Genomic DNA, 17,440 nt, shown 5'->3' with positions numbered 1-17,440 from the left:
ATATTATATATTTATTTGGCTTTTAGAACCTATAAAGCGATCTTTGAGCTATGACCATAATTTGTATTCTGGTATGATTTGATAGGAACAGATGGAAGAGAATCAGGACAGTAATGAGAGATTTAAACCTAGCTGGTTAAGAAAAAAAAAATACTTTGAGTATTTTATTGTCTATGAAGAGATGAGGGAGCTTACCAGCCTGTATCCCCTTTTGTAGTAGTCAAGAGGCCTAAATATTACCAGTGTTCAGCCCACTTACATAGTAAGTCAGATACAGATATATCACAATCTATTCAGTGTAGCAAGTGTAATTGAAATGCCTTGATTAAAAAAAAATATATATATATGTCAATCAGCATAAGCAATAATGGCAAGAGATGCCTCAAAGGGAAATGAAACACACCTCGTGATTCTTGGCCATGCCTTTTCAGGTACATGGTCACTGCTCCATTTCTTCCCATAGCATATCCTCCAAAACTCAGAGTGGAGCTAACAGGCAAGATATGAAGTCAGGTGTTGATAACTTATTTAGCATTAAATCATCAGAGCCAGGAATTAGGAGGTTATAACTAACAGCCCTGTATAACCCCCAACTTTAAAAAAAATTCACCACTCTGCTGACTAAATTCACATTACTGAAAACAACAAATGAAAATCTAAGACAGTAAGCAAACAGTATAGTATATACTTTAGAAAAACCTTTAATGTGTTGCTTTGAACAATTCTATGAAACAAGTACGTAATGCAATTATATTTGCTATTAACCCATTTCATTATGAAATTCTTCATTCAGGGTTCAAAGGTTCTAGGAGTATCAGTGATGCCAAAAATCTCAGAAAATCTGACCAAGTCATAGCTGTTTGTAAAATTTTTTGTTTCTTTTTTTTCCAAAAAAAAAAAAAAAATCTCTTCAGCATTTGGACAAGGGAAGGTATGCTACATAGTGATGGCCTTTTAATTTTTATTTGTATTTTATTGGCAGTTCAGTTGGTTTTGACATTTATTGAGCACCTACTATGTACCAGGCACTGTACTAGATGGTGGAGACATGAAGATGAATAAGACATGGTCCCTGTCCCCAAGGAGCTTACAGTCTCTTGGAGGCAAACTGGTAGTGCAAAGACAGAGTTTATTCTAAAACGGACAAAAAAAATGTCAGTAATGTAGTTAATTTGGAGCCTTTAAATACAAGGGCATATCATTGTTTGTAATGTCAAGGCAAACAATTAAAATGAAGACCATTTTCATGTGATAAAACAGTAAAGTCATTAAGACCTAACTCTTAAAGATTCACATGATAAAGGTAGTTAATACTAAAAATGTACACCATAGTTTTTCAAGTATTTCATACTAAGAAATATTATTGCCCACAGTTGTGCTATAGTCAAAGCCATAAATCCAGGTTGCTGACTCATTCACATCTCAGCACGCTGGGGCTCAGTTTCTCACTGAGCTTATGAATTAGAATGGCTAATTCCTCAGTTGCTTGGCTCTTGTCCTCCAAAAGTTCATAACGAAGGCTGGAGATATCTTGCTTGATTTCCTTTAATTCACCTATAGTGTTTGTATTAAAAAACATATGATTGGTCATTTGCTCTTCGGATTTAGAAAAAAAACAAAGAGTGAAATTCATACAACATGAATACATTCGTCTCATAATGTCTCCGACATAGTTATTTTGGATTTTTTTCCTTTAAAATGTTTAAGAAATGCTTTGCCTTTAAAAATACACTGACTTTGGAAAAAGCTATAACAGTAGTCCAACTGTGTTTTAAAAGTAAAAGTCGACTAAAGTATTGTCCTGGTTCAACCAATTTTTAATACAGGGTGATTTATCTGTTGGGGCTTCCCAGGTAGCAGATTTATCTGTTAACTAGTAATCTCAATCAGGATGTAATCTATAATCAGGGTATCCCCTTTCTGGGGATTTCAAGAGGAAATAAACTGATCAAATTTGAAATCAAAAGTCTTCCATGGAAGAAATGAATTCTCACACCATTTACTATCATATTTGGACCATAAGCCAGTGAGCTTCCTCTTGCCTCCCTACTACCATATCCTTCTTCCTTGTTTTTGAGTTATGGGAAGCCTACATACCAAGTGCTGTATTTACCAACACGGGAAACATATTTATTAAATGAGGAGGTTACGTTGTATGATATACTATTTTAGTTAGAACTTTGTCCAAAACTCTAAATTCTCTTTAATTCATTAATTCTCATTAATTCATTTTCCTCTTTTGTGTAAAAGTACTTAGAAGATGGCTCCTTTTTTCTGAAGTTGTCATGGTGGCCCAATTCCCCACTTCACTTAATTTTTGTGTTTTCAGGGAGGTTATGGCACAACTGATAAGGTTTCTGCTTTCTAAACTAAAACTCAATTTCAATTCTGTCTCTGAGACTGTTTCTGGTGACCATGATTTGATTTTTTGCTGATTTCCAAACATGCATTCTTAGATTTCTGTGCTACAAACACATATGGTATTGACTCAGATTTGCAAGGGATTTCTTGCATTAATCAAGTAATGGCTTCAGAGTTCATCAACAGTTTAGTTTAGCCCTTTCTTAAAAGTGTAGATAGATCTAATAGCATCTCATTGGTGTTGAAAGCTGTAGCTTTCATTATTATTATTATTTTTTAATTTTTGGCTGTGCTGGAAGGCATGGAGGATCTTAGTTCCTCAACTAGGATTGGAACACTTGCCCTCTGCAGTGGAAGCAAGAAGTCCCAACCACGGAATCACCAGGGAATTCCCTGTCATTGCCATTTTTAGGGCAACTTATTTTTCCCTGACTGATTTCTTTCCAACCATGGACCTGTGCTTTGGCTTACATCCCAGCACTTGATGAAAGGCGTTATAGTCCAGACAGATGCGCTGCCTAGGATATGCCTGGAAAATAGGTACATTTAAGTAAGGAGCCAAGAAGAAAAGTGAAAAGCAAAAGAGAAACACCATATGACAAAAATGGGTTACGATTTCTTTCTGGACAACAAGTAAAAATTTTTCTGCAGAAATGTTTGAGCTAACTCTTATTTTACCTGCATCACTGGAAAAATGTTAACACTCAGCTCACTGAAACAGAACTGAAACTACAGACTACTCATGTTACAGGGAATAAAAACTCCCAGCAAAATGACACAGTTTACACTCTAAGAATCAGTTAGAGCACTCTGTAGTGATAAATTGTCTCTGACTGACATTTTAAATAACTGTTTATTTTAAAAGAGAGCTTTAGAAATGAAACATAAGATTTTCCTGTCAATCCTGGAAGAACTCAGTTAACCAAGACCAGATTTTTAACAGTATCCTTCAATATGAAGTTTTCCACTGTTCATTAAATTAGTTGTAAAAGGATGTTTTTTAAGTTGAAGATGCTTACCTTCATTAACTTCATCATTTTCTTTGTCTACTTGTGCTTTCAAAACATATCGCTTTATAAGTCTTTTCATTATTTGCTGTTGGGCCAAAAAAAAATTATATCACCAATGATACATATAAGTAATCTGAATCTTATTTTCCAAAGAGCTTTACATACCAGTAAAGAACTCAGGGAAGAGAAACTGTACTAATGGAAGACTCACCCAGATTCAGAACTTAATCCCTTTTCACCTTTACTGAGTTTTTCTGCATAATCCACGACACTCCCTTGCCCCACCCTTCACCTCAGCCCCTCACCACCAGCCACCCTATTCCAGGAATGCAAGAAGCTTTACAAGAAAAGTTGAGTGGAAAGACTTCAATTCATGATTTTCTTTCATCTAGTGATTTCTCTATACAATATTATCATCTATAGACACTACTGTATTTTTTTAAAAATCTAGAAACATATGCTCAATACAGAGAATTTGGAGAGTGAAGAGAACAAAAAGTAAACAAAACTCATCAATTATTCCACCATCCAAAGATAATCACTGTTGTTATTTTAGTGCATGTTTTTCCAACATCTTTTTTTAAATTTTGTATATAAACTATTTACTATATGTATTATGTTTTCTAAATACCACATATTGTTATATTATGTTTTCCTTTCACAGCAATATATACTGTGAATATATTTCAAATTCAATAAATGATCTTACAAGATAATTGCTTATCCATACAGAAAAAATTAAATTGGAGCCCTACTTCACAGAAGCACACAAAAGTGAATCCCATGCACATCTTAAATATGAAAAGCAAAGCTTTTAAATCATTTAAAAGAAAGCACAGAAGAACATATTTATAAATTCAGTGCACAACTGGATGTTTTCCAAACAAGATTAAAAATTCTAATATAGTAGAAAAGATTGATAAACTCAACTTCATTACAATTAAGACTTCTGTTTATAAAGATACCAGAAAGAAAGCAAGCCACACGCTGGGAGAAAATATTGATGATACTTACGACCTGTAAAGAATTTGGATCCAAGATATATGAAGAGCTTTAATAAGACAAACTCAAATAATCCAACAGGGAAATGGGCAAAAAACAAACAGGCACTTCACTGAAATGGAATTGTGAATGGTCAACAAGCACGTGAAACAATCTCAAAACGTTTTCTTTAGGGAAATACAAATTACAATTAAAAGAGATACAGGGGCCTGGGGGAAAGGAGAGTTGGATGAAGGCAATCAAATGGCACAAACTTCCAGTTATAACCTAAGTAAGTAGTAGGTATGTGACTCACATCATAATAAACACATTAATGCTGCAGAACATTATATATGAAAGTTGGTAAGGGATTAAACCTGAAGAGTTCTCATCCCCAGAAAAAAAAATCCTTTTTTCTATTTCTTTAATTTTGTATCTATCTGAGATCATGGCTGTTCACTGAACTTACTATGATAATCATTTGATTATGTAGATAAGTCAAATCATTATGCTGTACACCTTAACCTTAAACAGTGCTGTATGTCAATTATATCTCATTAAAGCCAGAAAAAGGAAAAACATGATACAATTTTATATCTAAAAAGGGAAAAATTAATAGATTTTACATTGCCAAGTGTTGGAAAGGATGTGGATCAATGGAATTTTTGTACTTTACTGGCATAAGTAGGTCATTTTGAAAAATTAATTCGGCATTATCTTTTTTTTTTAAATATGGCTGATGTACAATATTATACTAGCATCAGGTGTACAATAAAGTGATTTAATATTGGTTATTAAAAAATGGCTCTCTTTCCCTGTGCCATACAATATATCTTGGCAGCTTATTTTATACAGGGTAGTTTGTACCTCCTAATCCCCTATTGATTTGTTATTATCTTTTAAAACTGAACACTGCCATATCCTTTTAACCCAGAAAGTCCACTCCTTGGTACAGGGCCTAGAGAAACTCCACACATGTACATGTGGACCAAGAGACAGACACAGACAAGGTTTATAGAAACCTTATCTGCGACACAAAAAACCTGGAAACAATCCAAACAAATACCAAATAGACAAATCATGGTATATTACACAATGTAACGTGATTGTGCTCACCAATGAAATTAGTTAGTGAAATTAATGAACCAGAGCCACACACAACAGTACAGATGAATCTTAGAAGCATACATGTTGAATAAAAAATTCAAGTTACAGACTTTATTAAGTATGAAATTATTCTCATAAAGTTTACTCAATAACAAATCTACATAATGCATTTTTCAGATTGTCTGTATATGTAATAGGGCTTCCCTGGTGGTTCAGTGGCAAAAAGTTAAAGAATCCACCTGCTAATGCAGAGACTCGAGTTCGATCACTGGGTCACGAAGATCCCCTGGAGAAGGAAATGGCAACCAGCTCCAGTACTCTTACCTGGAAAATCCTATGGACAGAGGAGCCTGGCGGGCTACAGTCCATGGGGTCACAAAGAATCAGACACAACTTAGCAACTAAACAACATATATGCAATAAGCCTATATTTGAAAAGAAAACCAAAGCAAGAGGGTGAGAAACCCAATTTCAGGATACTGATTTCCCCCTAGGTGGAGGCAAGGGTGTGACCTCGGGAGGAGCAGCAGAGCAGAGGCAATGAACAGACTCGGTTATCTCTCTCTGGGAGGTGGTGGCTTCCTAGGTATGCATATAGTTATACATCATAATTGATTATGTATTGCACACATTCTTGTGCATATCTCATACATCACATTAAAAAGATAATAAAGGAAAAAAGTCTGAACTGAAATGCAGATATAGTGAGGGTGGCAAATATACCTCAGTTTTAAGACAGTAAAAATTATGAACTGAAGTGACCCACTAGATGCCAAGGTCATGTAAAAAGGAGAAATGCCAGATAATTCAAAATGTCTGCCTCAGAGAATAATGATAAATTGAGAAGGAATCCATGCTATCAAGAAGGAAAAGCCCATTTTATCAGTCAAAAAATATATATAAAACGTGTTGAGTTGTGTGGAATTGGAACCTCAGGACAGACTCATGGCTGGGTGGATCTTAGCCAGGACTCATTCATTCACTCACCAAATATTTAGCTCCGTGCCAGGTGCCAAGTGGCAAGAATATACAGAAGAACTACACAAAAAAGATCATCATGACCCACATAACTACAATGGTGTGATCACACTCACCGAGAAGCCAGACATCTCATCCTGGAGTATGAAGTCAATTGGGCCTTTGTTCATCACTACAAACAAAGCTAGTGGAGGTGATGGAATTCCAGTTGAGACATTTCAAATCCTAAAAGATGATGCTGTGAAAGGGCTGCACTAAATATGCCAGCAAATTTGGAAAACTCAGCAGTGGCCACAGGACTGAAAAAGGTCAGTTTTCATTCCAACACCAAAGAAAGGCAATGTCGAAGAATGCTCAAACTACCGCACAATTGCACTCACCTCACACACTAGTAAAGTAATGCTCAAAATTCTCCAAGCCAGGCTTCAACAGTACATGAACCATGAACTTCCAGATTTCAAGCAGGATTTAGATAAGGCAGAGAAATCAGAGATTAAATTGCCAACATCCACTGCATATCGAAAAAGCAAGAGAGTTCCAGAAAAACATCTACTTCTGCTTTATTGACTATGCCAAAGCCTTTCACTGTGTGTATCACAACAAACTGTAGAAAATTCTTAAAGAAATGGGAATACCAGACCACCTGACCTGCCTCCTGAGAAATCTGTACACAGGTCAAGAAGAAACAATGAGAACTGGACATGGAATAAGAGACTGGTTCTAAATCGGGAAAGGAGTACATTAAGGCTGTATGTTGTCACCCTGCTTGTTTAACTTATATGCAGAATACATCATGCAAAATGCCAGGCTGGATGAAGCACAAGCTGAAATCAAGATTGCTAGGAGAAGGATTAATAATCTCAGTACACAGATGACACCATCCTTATGGCAGAAAGTGAAGAAGCACTTTCTTAATGAAAATGAAATAAGAGAGTGAAAAAGTTGGCTTAAAACTCAACATTCAGAAAACTAAGATCATGGCATCCGGTCCCATCACTTCATAGCAAATAGATGGGGAAATGAAACAGTGAGAGACTTTATTTTGGGAGGCTCCAAAACCACTGCAGATGGTGACTGCAGCCATGAAATAAAAAGATGCTTGCTCCTTGAAAGAAAAGCTATGACCAACCTAGACAGCATATTAAAAAAGAGACATTACTTTGCCAACAAAGGTCCATCTAATCGAAGATATGGTTTTTACAGTAGTCATGTATGGATGTGAGAGTTGGACTATAAAGAAAGCTGAGTGCCAAAGAATTGATGTTTTTGAACTGTGGTGTTGGAGAAGACTTTCGAGAGTCCCTTGGAGTGTAAGGAGACCCAATCAGTCCATCCTAAAGGAAATTAGTCCTGAATATTCATTGGAAGGACTGATGTTGAAGCTGAAACTCCAATATTTTGGCCACCTGATGCAAAGAACCGATTCATTTGAAAAGACCCTGATGCTGGGAAAGATTGAAGGCGGGAGGAGAAGGGGACAACAGAGGATGAGATGGTTGGATGGCATCACTGACTCGGTGGAGGTGAGTTTGAGTAAGCTCCAGGAGTTGGTGATAGCCAGGGAAGCCTGGCATGCTGCATTCCATGGGGATGCAAAGAGTCGGACACGACTGTGCAACTGAACTGAACTGTGTCAGGCGCCATACTAGACACTGCAGATGCAACAGGGAACATAATCACTGCTCCAATGAAACTTCACCAGAAGAATTCACTATGATGCATCAACATATCAGGGATGTAATTAAGTTTAGGGGACAATGTAGACATATTCTTATAAAAAGAAAAAACAAATGTTTATCAGTTTAAAGTAGCTTCAAAGGCAGTAATACAAATCAGTGGGAAAGAAAAGACTACTCAACAAATAGCTCTGGGACAACAGATCACCCTTACAGGGAAGTTAAAAGGATAAGCCATAAGGAAAAGGTTGATAAATCTAACCATATCAAGACAGTTTATAACTTTCATACAAGGAAGGATACCAGATAACATGAACTCTTATGTCAAATGGGATTTTTCCTATTGTCCTAGAATTGCTGATAAACCCAAAACTGATGACAAAGGATGATAAGTACCCCATGGTCTAAGACCATGTTGCCACCTGCGGTTGGAGCCAGCTACCTCCCCTCAGAGCTTACTGAGAGTCTCTAGACCAGTTCTGAACCTACCAACTTGCCTGGATTTGAATGTGTTTGAATTATTTACAAGCGACAGAATCTTGGTGACAATCTGTGTAGTGGAAACGTTAGTATATCTTATAAAAGGCAATCAAAGTAAATCACAGAGAAGGTGCTCAGTTAATATAACTATTATTCCTTATTAGCATTTACACTTCTATTACAAAGCAAAGTCTTTATTAACCAATAAATAATGCTGGGACTGCAGGCAAGGATCATGAAACTTCTGAGCAATACGTAAAAGTATCATTTAAAATATTATCTCTACTAGATTTCCAATGGAGCCTTTAATCAAAGCCAGTATCAAAAGTTAAATTGGTCATTAACTGAATCATCTTCTTTCCCTTTTGGTTAAATGGCTAACTAATGCAAGGGAAGTCTATAAATTAACTTCCACATTCCGCAGGCCTCCTGGAATTACCCATATATCTCTGTATGAGCCCGTGAGTCACTCTTTAAGGGAGACATTGTAACTTTATGCCGTGGACTTTGGATATTCTCTGTCCAGGCTATGGAAAGCTTGCTGGTAGTTACCTCAAACATTATCTCCTGCAAACAAATTTAAGTTCATTTCTCAGTCCTCCATTAAGACTGGAAGAAGGAATGAGATTTGGATGGTTGGATACTTGCTATGCCCTGCCTTTCCAAAAGGCATCAAAGCTTTTCTTTTTATTTGCTTATTTTTTACTAATTCAAGTTCAATTAACAATTGGTGGGACTTCCCTGGTGGTCCAGTAGTTAAGAATTCACCTTGCAATGCTGGGACATGGGTCTGATCCCTGGTTGAGGAACTAAGATCCCACAGGCCTTGGAGCAGCTAAGTCCACTCGCCACAACTACTGAGCCTGTGTGCCACAACCAGAGCGTCTGTGTGCCGCGACCAAAGACCCCGTATGCCGAAACCAAGACCCGATTCGGCCACATAAATAAATATTTAAAAAGTCAACTCACAATTGTTAAGTACTCTATCAGACATTTTTACATTCATCTCCTCATTTACTCCTAGAGAGAAGCCAAAATTGATTGATATCAGCCAAAACTGATTGACATACATGCATGTATGTCTGTATGTATAGATTCATCCATCGATAAAGTATGAATATAAAGTAACAACATAGGTTTGGACAAACACAGAGAACTTGGAAGTAGACAGCAGCATTTAGGGGACGGAAGGGACCTTGTAAATCATGTGTTTTTCATTTGTCATACCACTTATTGTGACATACCCTGACATACCATTGTGCAGCCTCTGAATAAATCACAGCGTCTGTGATTCAGACCCTGCTACTTTTTCCAGACAGCTGGTTTAGTCTATTTTGGGACAACTGTAGCTGTTAAAAAATTCCTTTGTATTGAGCCAAAAGTCTGCTTCACTGTACTTTCTTAACTACTGGTCCAAGTTTTGTTCTTTGGAGAAACGGAGAGCAGATCTGCTTCTTCTTCTACTTGATCAACTTTCACTTCCTCTGCGTTTCCCTGCATCCTCATACCATTTTATTTACATCTCACCTATACCGTGTAGCCATATCCCAGGGCTGTGTGAAGGTCCACCTACTTTTTTCTTTCCTTCCCTTCCTCTCCGTCTCTGTGCTGTCCTTCCATTCCAGTGGAGAGATCCCTGAAGCCATGGACCATATATCTCTGTAGTCTTACAACTTAGGACCATGCATAACAGAGGATGTCTTGAATGTGCCATGAAGCTTAAAGTGAGTGCCTCTTTGTGCCATGTACTTCCAGTAAAAATCAAGCCTTCATGTATCAGACCATAGACCAGTATATGGAGTAAAAACAGTCTAACACTCTCTGGGCCAAGGCTGTTCCCAAGCCAAAGAAGGCTGGGAAAGCAGAACTGCCACAGAAGAGAGTGGAGAGAGAAGTCACAAGGGCCTACAGCCCAGCTTTTGTGGAGGAATCTTAAAATATACTCCCATTTCTCAAAGTCAGATTAGAATATCTAAGTACTTTTAACTTGAATAGCACAGGTATTCATGAGAAGAATTTAATCATAGCTATCTCTCTAAGTCTTTATGTTCTGGAGCTGAGGCTGAAGCTCCAATACTTGGGCCAGCTGATGTGAAGAGCCAACTCATTGGAAAAGACCCTGTTGCTAGGAAAGATTGAAGGCAGGAGAAGAAGGGGGCAACAGAGGATGAGATGGTTGGATGGCGTCACTGACTCAATGGACATGAGTTTGAGCAAGCTCCAGGAGATGGTGAAGGACAGGGAAGCCTGGCATGCTGCAGTCCATGGGGGTCCCAAGGAGTTGGACATGACTTAGTGACTGAACAACAACAAGCCCTCCAAGTCTTTATGCTCTCCAGAGAAATCATTCCCAGTTTCACAAAAAAAAAAAAAAAATTCTTTATATACATAAAAAATTCCAGCATACTACTAATAATTAATGTTAATATAAATAATACTGCCCTTGATCAGGGCATTTTTAAACATTTCCTTTGCTGCCCCTTGAGACACATCTGAATGTGAATGCGTTTTTGAATTGTCTTGGAGAAGAAACATTCATTTGAATGTAAAACATGTAAGGTGATGCCTGACTGGTGATGGTCACATGTTTTTTGAGGGTGGCTGTGACTATTTTTATTTATTTATTTTTGGTTACACTCAGTCTTTGCTGCTGCCCGCAGGCTTTCTCCACTTCTGGTGAGTGGGCGCTAGTCTTCGCTGTGGTGCGTGGGCTTCTCATTGCTGTGGCCTCTTGTTATGAAGCACGGCCCTAGGGCGTGGGTCTCAGAAGTTGTAGCACACAGGCTAAGTTGCTCCATGGCATGTGGAATCTTCCCGGACCAGGGATTGAACCCATGTTCCCTTCATTGGCAGGCGCATTCTTATCTGGCTGTGACTATTTTTGAAAAAATGTGAAGTCAGATGGCTCTGAGCCTTGTTAATACAGTGAATGATTAGATGAGTTCCATTATGAGAAAGTAACAAAGCATTTTCGTGTGTCTTATAAACTAATTATAAAAGCAAATTTTAGAGGTATTTCAAAAATATTCTAATCTGTGATAGAATGACTAGAATTAGTGTATTCTAAAAGTCACCCCTTTGAAGGAAAACTCCCCACTTAGCAGATTAAGATCTGGAATTTCCTTAAGGTAAGTCATATAATCACACCACGTGAAACAAAAATTCCTGGTGAAATAAATACACCAGTTATTATCGCTCAAGGAGTTCTTAACAGGTAGACTTTATTCTAAATATAATCAAGACATTTATATGAAGTTTGGTGTGTATATAGCTGAGTGAGATCTCTTCACTTAGTTTCTCTTTTTTCTACTATCACTTTTGGGGAGCTACAGATTATACCACAGGCAGAGGGAATTCATCTCCTTAGAAAATACAAAAGGTACAGGATTCTGAAACCTCTAGGCATTTAGCAAGGATCATTTCCTATAAAAGCACAGCAATTTTCAATGTGACAATAAACTCAGACGTTTCTAAATCACTCAAAAGCTATAAGGAAAACAGGAAACAGAAACACTAACTCCTTCATTTATGAGACTTAGAGGAACTTTTTTTTTTTTTTTAGAAAGGTTATGAAAAGGTCAAATGGGGATGTGGAGGCATGCCAAGAGCAGACATTCATGGCTGAGGACTTCCCCTGACCTTTGATACCAAGTCTTCAGAAGCTTAGACTATAGGGCTAAAAGGAAAACTGTACAGAAAAGTTGTATTTGCTAGAAGTACTTTGTCAGTGAGGTGGAGAGGGAGAGCCTGCCATGTGAACAATCATTCAGTGCTATTCTCAACAAGGGAAAATAAAGAATAAATTGAACTCACATACACAACCCTGTGTGTCCATGTGTGCTAAGTCACATCTGACTCTGCAACCACATGGACTGTAGCCCATCAGGCTCCTCTGTCCATGGGATTCTCCAGGAAAGAATACTGGAGCGGGTTGCCATGCCCTCCTCCAGAGGATCCTCCCGACCCAGGGATCAAACCAGCGTCTCTTACGTCTACCTGCATTGGCAGGAGGGTTCTTCACCACCAGCACCGCCTGGGAAGCCCCACACGATCCTGTACCTAAAGACAAATTCCTATTAGCTTGGGATGGGGCCCTGGAATTCTCTGACTCCACTCCAACCTCCTGAAAGCAGTTGGTCTGGGAGGAACTTACTTCATTCAAGATTGAGTAATAGTAATAAATCTACAGAAGATCTGTACTAAGATAGTCCAAGAAAAAGGATAAAACAAACAGCAAATAAAGAACACACACTAGAAAAGTTGTGAAAGAAGAGATGAAAACATATAATGTCATTACTAATATATAATCTTTTAAAAATAGGAGCCGATCCTGTCTTGAACCAAGAGCACAAGGGAAATACAGTAAGCCAAAGGAGGAAATGATAATTTTAAGTTTGAAAATCTCAGGAAGAAGAGGAAGAAAACATTAAAATCATCACAGAAATAAAAGATATGTTTGAAGCAGTGCATATGAAGATAGACAGGAATAAAAGACAGGATGAGAAAAAAGGAGTCAAAGGGAGACATGGATAAAAAAAAATTTCAAAAGGCATAAAGGAAAAGAGATGCCGCAGACTTCTGATTGGTATCTTTGAAGAGACTCCAAATAATGGAATGGAAAAAATATTTCAAAATATAGTTCAAGGAAATTATTTAGAAATAAAAGGCATGTACTTGAATGTACAGATTAAAAAGACATACTTCACACCAGAAAATAAATGCATACAGATCCAATGTACAGAACAATCAAGTTGTTGGGTTTAAAAAGTAAAGAAAATGTGGGCATTCACATCAAAATCTGAGGTCAAAGGAAGAAGCATATGAGAAAAACCATCAGGTTGGCTTCAAATTTTCCATACCAACATTCCATTCTCAGAGCAGCAGAGCAACGTAGATAAATACATCAAGAAAATAAAGTCATTATCGAAGAACTTCACAGCTGGTCAATATGAATATACAGAAAGTAGGAAATAGTTTAGGACATGAAATAACTCAGAGAACATAGTTCCCATGAGCTCTTTTTGAAGAAAGTGGTGGAAGACAAACGACCTGACAAAGAGATGAACAGAAAATTAAGGCAAAGACTAGTGGTCAGTACCGACTCTGTTTAACTAAAGGACTAAAACTAAAGCAAATGTGGATTATAATCCTACAAGGTAGTGAAAAGGATAAGAAAATATCCACCCCACCCCCCCCCACCCAGGTATACCACTGGAACATAAGAACTTTTTGAGCTGAAGGCAATTAAGAAGGAAAAAACACAGAAAGAGCTCTCTGCCTTCCTCCCATCTGCTCAAGCTGCTGCTGCTGCTAAGTCGCTTCAGTCGTGTCCGACTCTGTGCAACCCCATAGACGGCAGCCCACCAGGCTCCTCTGTCCCTGGGATTCTCCAGGCAAGAATACTGGAGTGGGTTGCCAAAGAGCAGGACATAAATTTCCCTTTGTGAAGGTCTTCCCCCTCCCGCCTCTTTCCCATACCAAGAGGAAGAGAACAACCATCATCACGAGAGCTCAGAGATGGGTCTGCACAAACACAAACCTCACTACAGTAACCCTGCTGCTGCCGCAGCTGCTGCTAAGCCGCTTCAGTCGTGTCCGACTCTGTGCGACCCCATGGACGGCAGCCCAGCAGGCTCCCACATATTTACCTTCCCACAATTTACCACCCCCAGGAGCACAAATCTCCCTTCATTTTGTCACTTCTCCACAAATTCATTGCCCCTTCTAGGATGGTATCTAAGTCCCAAATTCTAACCACCCCTTTGAGTTATTCATCACTGAGTTCTCCCATGTGTTTGCATTTTGCACACACAAATAAAACTTTATTTTTTTTTCTCCTGTAAACCTGCCTTTTGTCAGTTTAATTCACAGGCCTCAGCTACTGAACCTAATGGGCAGAGGAAAGATTTTATGCCCTACCCCTGCAATTCTAATATTTAACTAGCAAAAGCTGGGAGGAGGAGGGGGGAAATGGTGAAAGATAAATACTCTAATTTTTTCCTATTTTAGCTTGAAACTTATAAATCAAGTAACAGATACAGGTATGTGCACAGCACCAAGACAAATAATATAATCCATTTCAGCAGAGACTGCCAATTCTCTTCCCTTGATTCTTAGCTCAGTACATGGAGACTAGGAATTAAGACTCATTTCCTGGCTTCTACTGCAGATATGTTGTTTATGTAACTTTACAGAAGCTCCTTAGAGGATCGAGGCATCTTTCTTCTCTATCATTGTCTATTTTTGAAATGCAGAAATAATAGCCAGAGCTCTGGGAGCTTTCTTGGACAATGAGATCATGTTCAACTGAAAGCCAATCATGACAGGGTAATATGACAGAGACAGCCTGGGTCTGTGACAGTGGTAGATAGATAACAGCCCTGGAAGGGCCACCTCCGGAGTTCTTAAATAGAAGAGAGAAATACATTTCTATGTTCTTTTAGCTTATGCAGTGGTTGGTATTTGGTGGTTTTGTGTGATTTGCACCAGTTAATCCTAACTAATGTAACACTCTGAGGAGTACTTTAAAATGATACTGGGCACAGGAATGAAAATCTGAACAAATGGAAAGGTAAAAATATTCATAAAAAGTAAGACATCACATTATAAAGGAGTCAATTCTTCTTAAGTGAACACCATCCCAATAAAAATATCGACAGAATATTTTGCAAACTAGACAATCTGACTCTAAAGTTTAAATAGAAAAATCAGAAAAAATAATCAGGAAAATTATGCAAAATAAGAATCTTAAAGTAAGAACATATGTATGTGTTTCTCTATATTCTGTTTGATTCTGTTTTAAACTACAATAAGTAAAACAATGTGGTCCTATAGAATATTGAAACCTGAGGAATAAATCTAAGTGGATAAGGGAATTTAGTAAATGATTAAAGTGATATTTCAAATCAATAGAAAATATAGATTATTCAACACACCCAGCTGTGTGATCATCTGGAAAAAAATATATTGGGGTCCCCACCCACACACTGCATAAAAATGTATTCTATACAGGTTAATGTTATAATTTAAAAACTGAAACATGAGAGTACCAAAGAAAATATAGGTAAAAATATTATTAAATATCCCCATATGGGAGAGGAGCATTTGAAACAGAACACAAAATCTGAAGCCGTAAAAATTTTTTAAAGTTGACCACACACAATTTTCAAAAGCTGGGGGGAAAAAAAAAAATATATATATATATATATATGTGTGTGTGTGTACTAAAAAGACACACACAAAAAACTGGAGAGGTTACTTAATACAGTATTGCTTGTAATAGCTTGTAATGGTTACATTATATTCCATTAAATCGATGTATTTAATTTATCAGTCTTCTACTGATAGAATTAGAACAATTACTGGCAATATGATAGAGCAAACATTTCTATCAATAGAAGGCTGATAAATTAAATACATCCATATGATGGAACATATTGTAACCATTATAAAAGGCTTCCCTCTTAGCTCAGCCGGTAAAATCTGCCTGCAGTGCAGGAGACCCAGGTTCAATTCCTGGGTGGGGCAGGTCCCCTGGAGAGGGAAATGGCAACCCACTCCAGTGTTCTTGCCTGGAGAATCCCACAGAGGAACCTGGCAGGCTACAGTCCATAGCGTTGCAAGAGTCGGAGACAACTTAGCGACTAAACCACCACCATAGAACCAAGTGAGGCTTTGACAATCAGTGTGCTAAGCAATTCTGTAGAATATGCTGCTTCCAAGAAAATCTTATGAAGAGGACCATATCCTTTAGCTGATATTATCATTCATTATCAATTCTTTGATCCTCATTCTTGTGATCTTGTACTCAGCAGCAATCTAAAGCTTTGGTAGTCAAAATGTCAACCAGATGAGAAGGACTATACCCTCTTCTGAGTTAGAAAACAGTGCTGAAATGTCACATTCAATATCACAGTGCAATAAATATTTAATTAAGTAGTACTGATGCAACAGTGTAGCCTAAGATTCCATTTGAAAAACAGATTATGTGCAGAAATGTACCAGGTTTTTGTACTGTGAGAACACTATTTTCCTAATATGCCAAATCTCCCACTGCTTTCTCCAGCTCAAGGTACATGAAAGTGACCTTTGGAAAATTGTGGCAGCGCTTTGCTTTCAATGTCACAAAGGTACTCTTCTTCTAAAGAAAAGAAAGAAGAAGAACTTGGACTCTGATTTCTAAAGTGCTCTCCAAATAACATACCATTTCCTCTGTTCCGTGTTGACCTCATAGTACATAGGAAGTGTACATAATTCTACTCACTACTCACACACACACAAGCACATGCAAGCACACACACAGACACCAGCACAGAGACATGTGTGGAACTACATTCAGATAAAGATAAATGTCTGTGAATGCTTACCTGATAACGTGTTGGCTGATTGAGAATGCTGTTAAAACTGTGTGATTCAAAAACTCTTGAGTTAGACTGAGTGAAGAGGTTTAACTAGGAAAAAATACAATTAACCTAGTAAATTAGAATACATTTATTTGGAAATCATAAATACAATCTACTTTATTCTCCTTGATAACATTTCTGGAATCAACATTTCCGAGGGACGTTTTGTGGAAGCTGAGTTGATTTCCAAAGGCAAAAATTAATGTGAGTAACGTGCTCACATTTATCAAAATGTTGGCAGAATGTCCTGTAATAAAACTATTGAAAAAATATATTTTTAAAAAATTTTTATTGAAAAAAAATTTAAGTTTCCTGGTGTTAAACAATTGTTCCTGGGGTCCTTGTATACTTTGTCAAAATGCCTTCGAGGATTTGGGAAGAAGTTACATGAACCAACTCCATCTGCTTGAGTCTGGTTCCTCTCCTACATTTGAACAGAAACACA

The 17,440-nt window shown here is 37.7% G+C and overlaps 1 protein-coding gene across 3 annotated transcripts in view; it reads right to left on the bottom strand.

Moving 5' to 3' along the window:
• Positions 1-683: 683 nt before the first annotated feature.
• The window catches only part of TRPC3 (transient receptor potential cation channel subfamily C member 3), a 71,933-nt gene continuing 55,176 nt past the window's right edge, over positions 684-17,440 (bottom strand). For all 3 annotated transcript variants that reach the window (XM_061384271.1, XM_061384272.1, XM_061384273.1), the window contains 3 exons: positions 16,960-17,043; positions 3,381-3,456; positions 684-1,554 (listed from right to left, as the gene is read on the bottom strand). In XM_061384271.1, coding sequence (XP_061240255.1) covers positions 1,412-1,554; positions 3,381-3,456; positions 16,960-17,043 — 303 coding nt within the window. In that variant the 3' untranslated portion in view covers positions 684-1,411. The remainder of the gene's footprint in view (positions 1,555-3,380; positions 3,457-16,959; positions 17,044-17,440) is intronic.

This window comes from Bos javanicus, chromosome 17 (genome assembly GCF_032452875.1).
Source record: "Bos javanicus breed banteng chromosome 17, ARS-OSU_banteng_1.0, whole genome shotgun sequence".
Taxonomy (NCBI): Eukaryota; Metazoa; Chordata; class Mammalia; order Artiodactyla; family Bovidae; genus Bos; species Bos javanicus.
The sequence above is the reverse complement of the archived record's forward strand: the minus strand, read 5'-3'. Positions and strand labels throughout refer to the sequence as shown.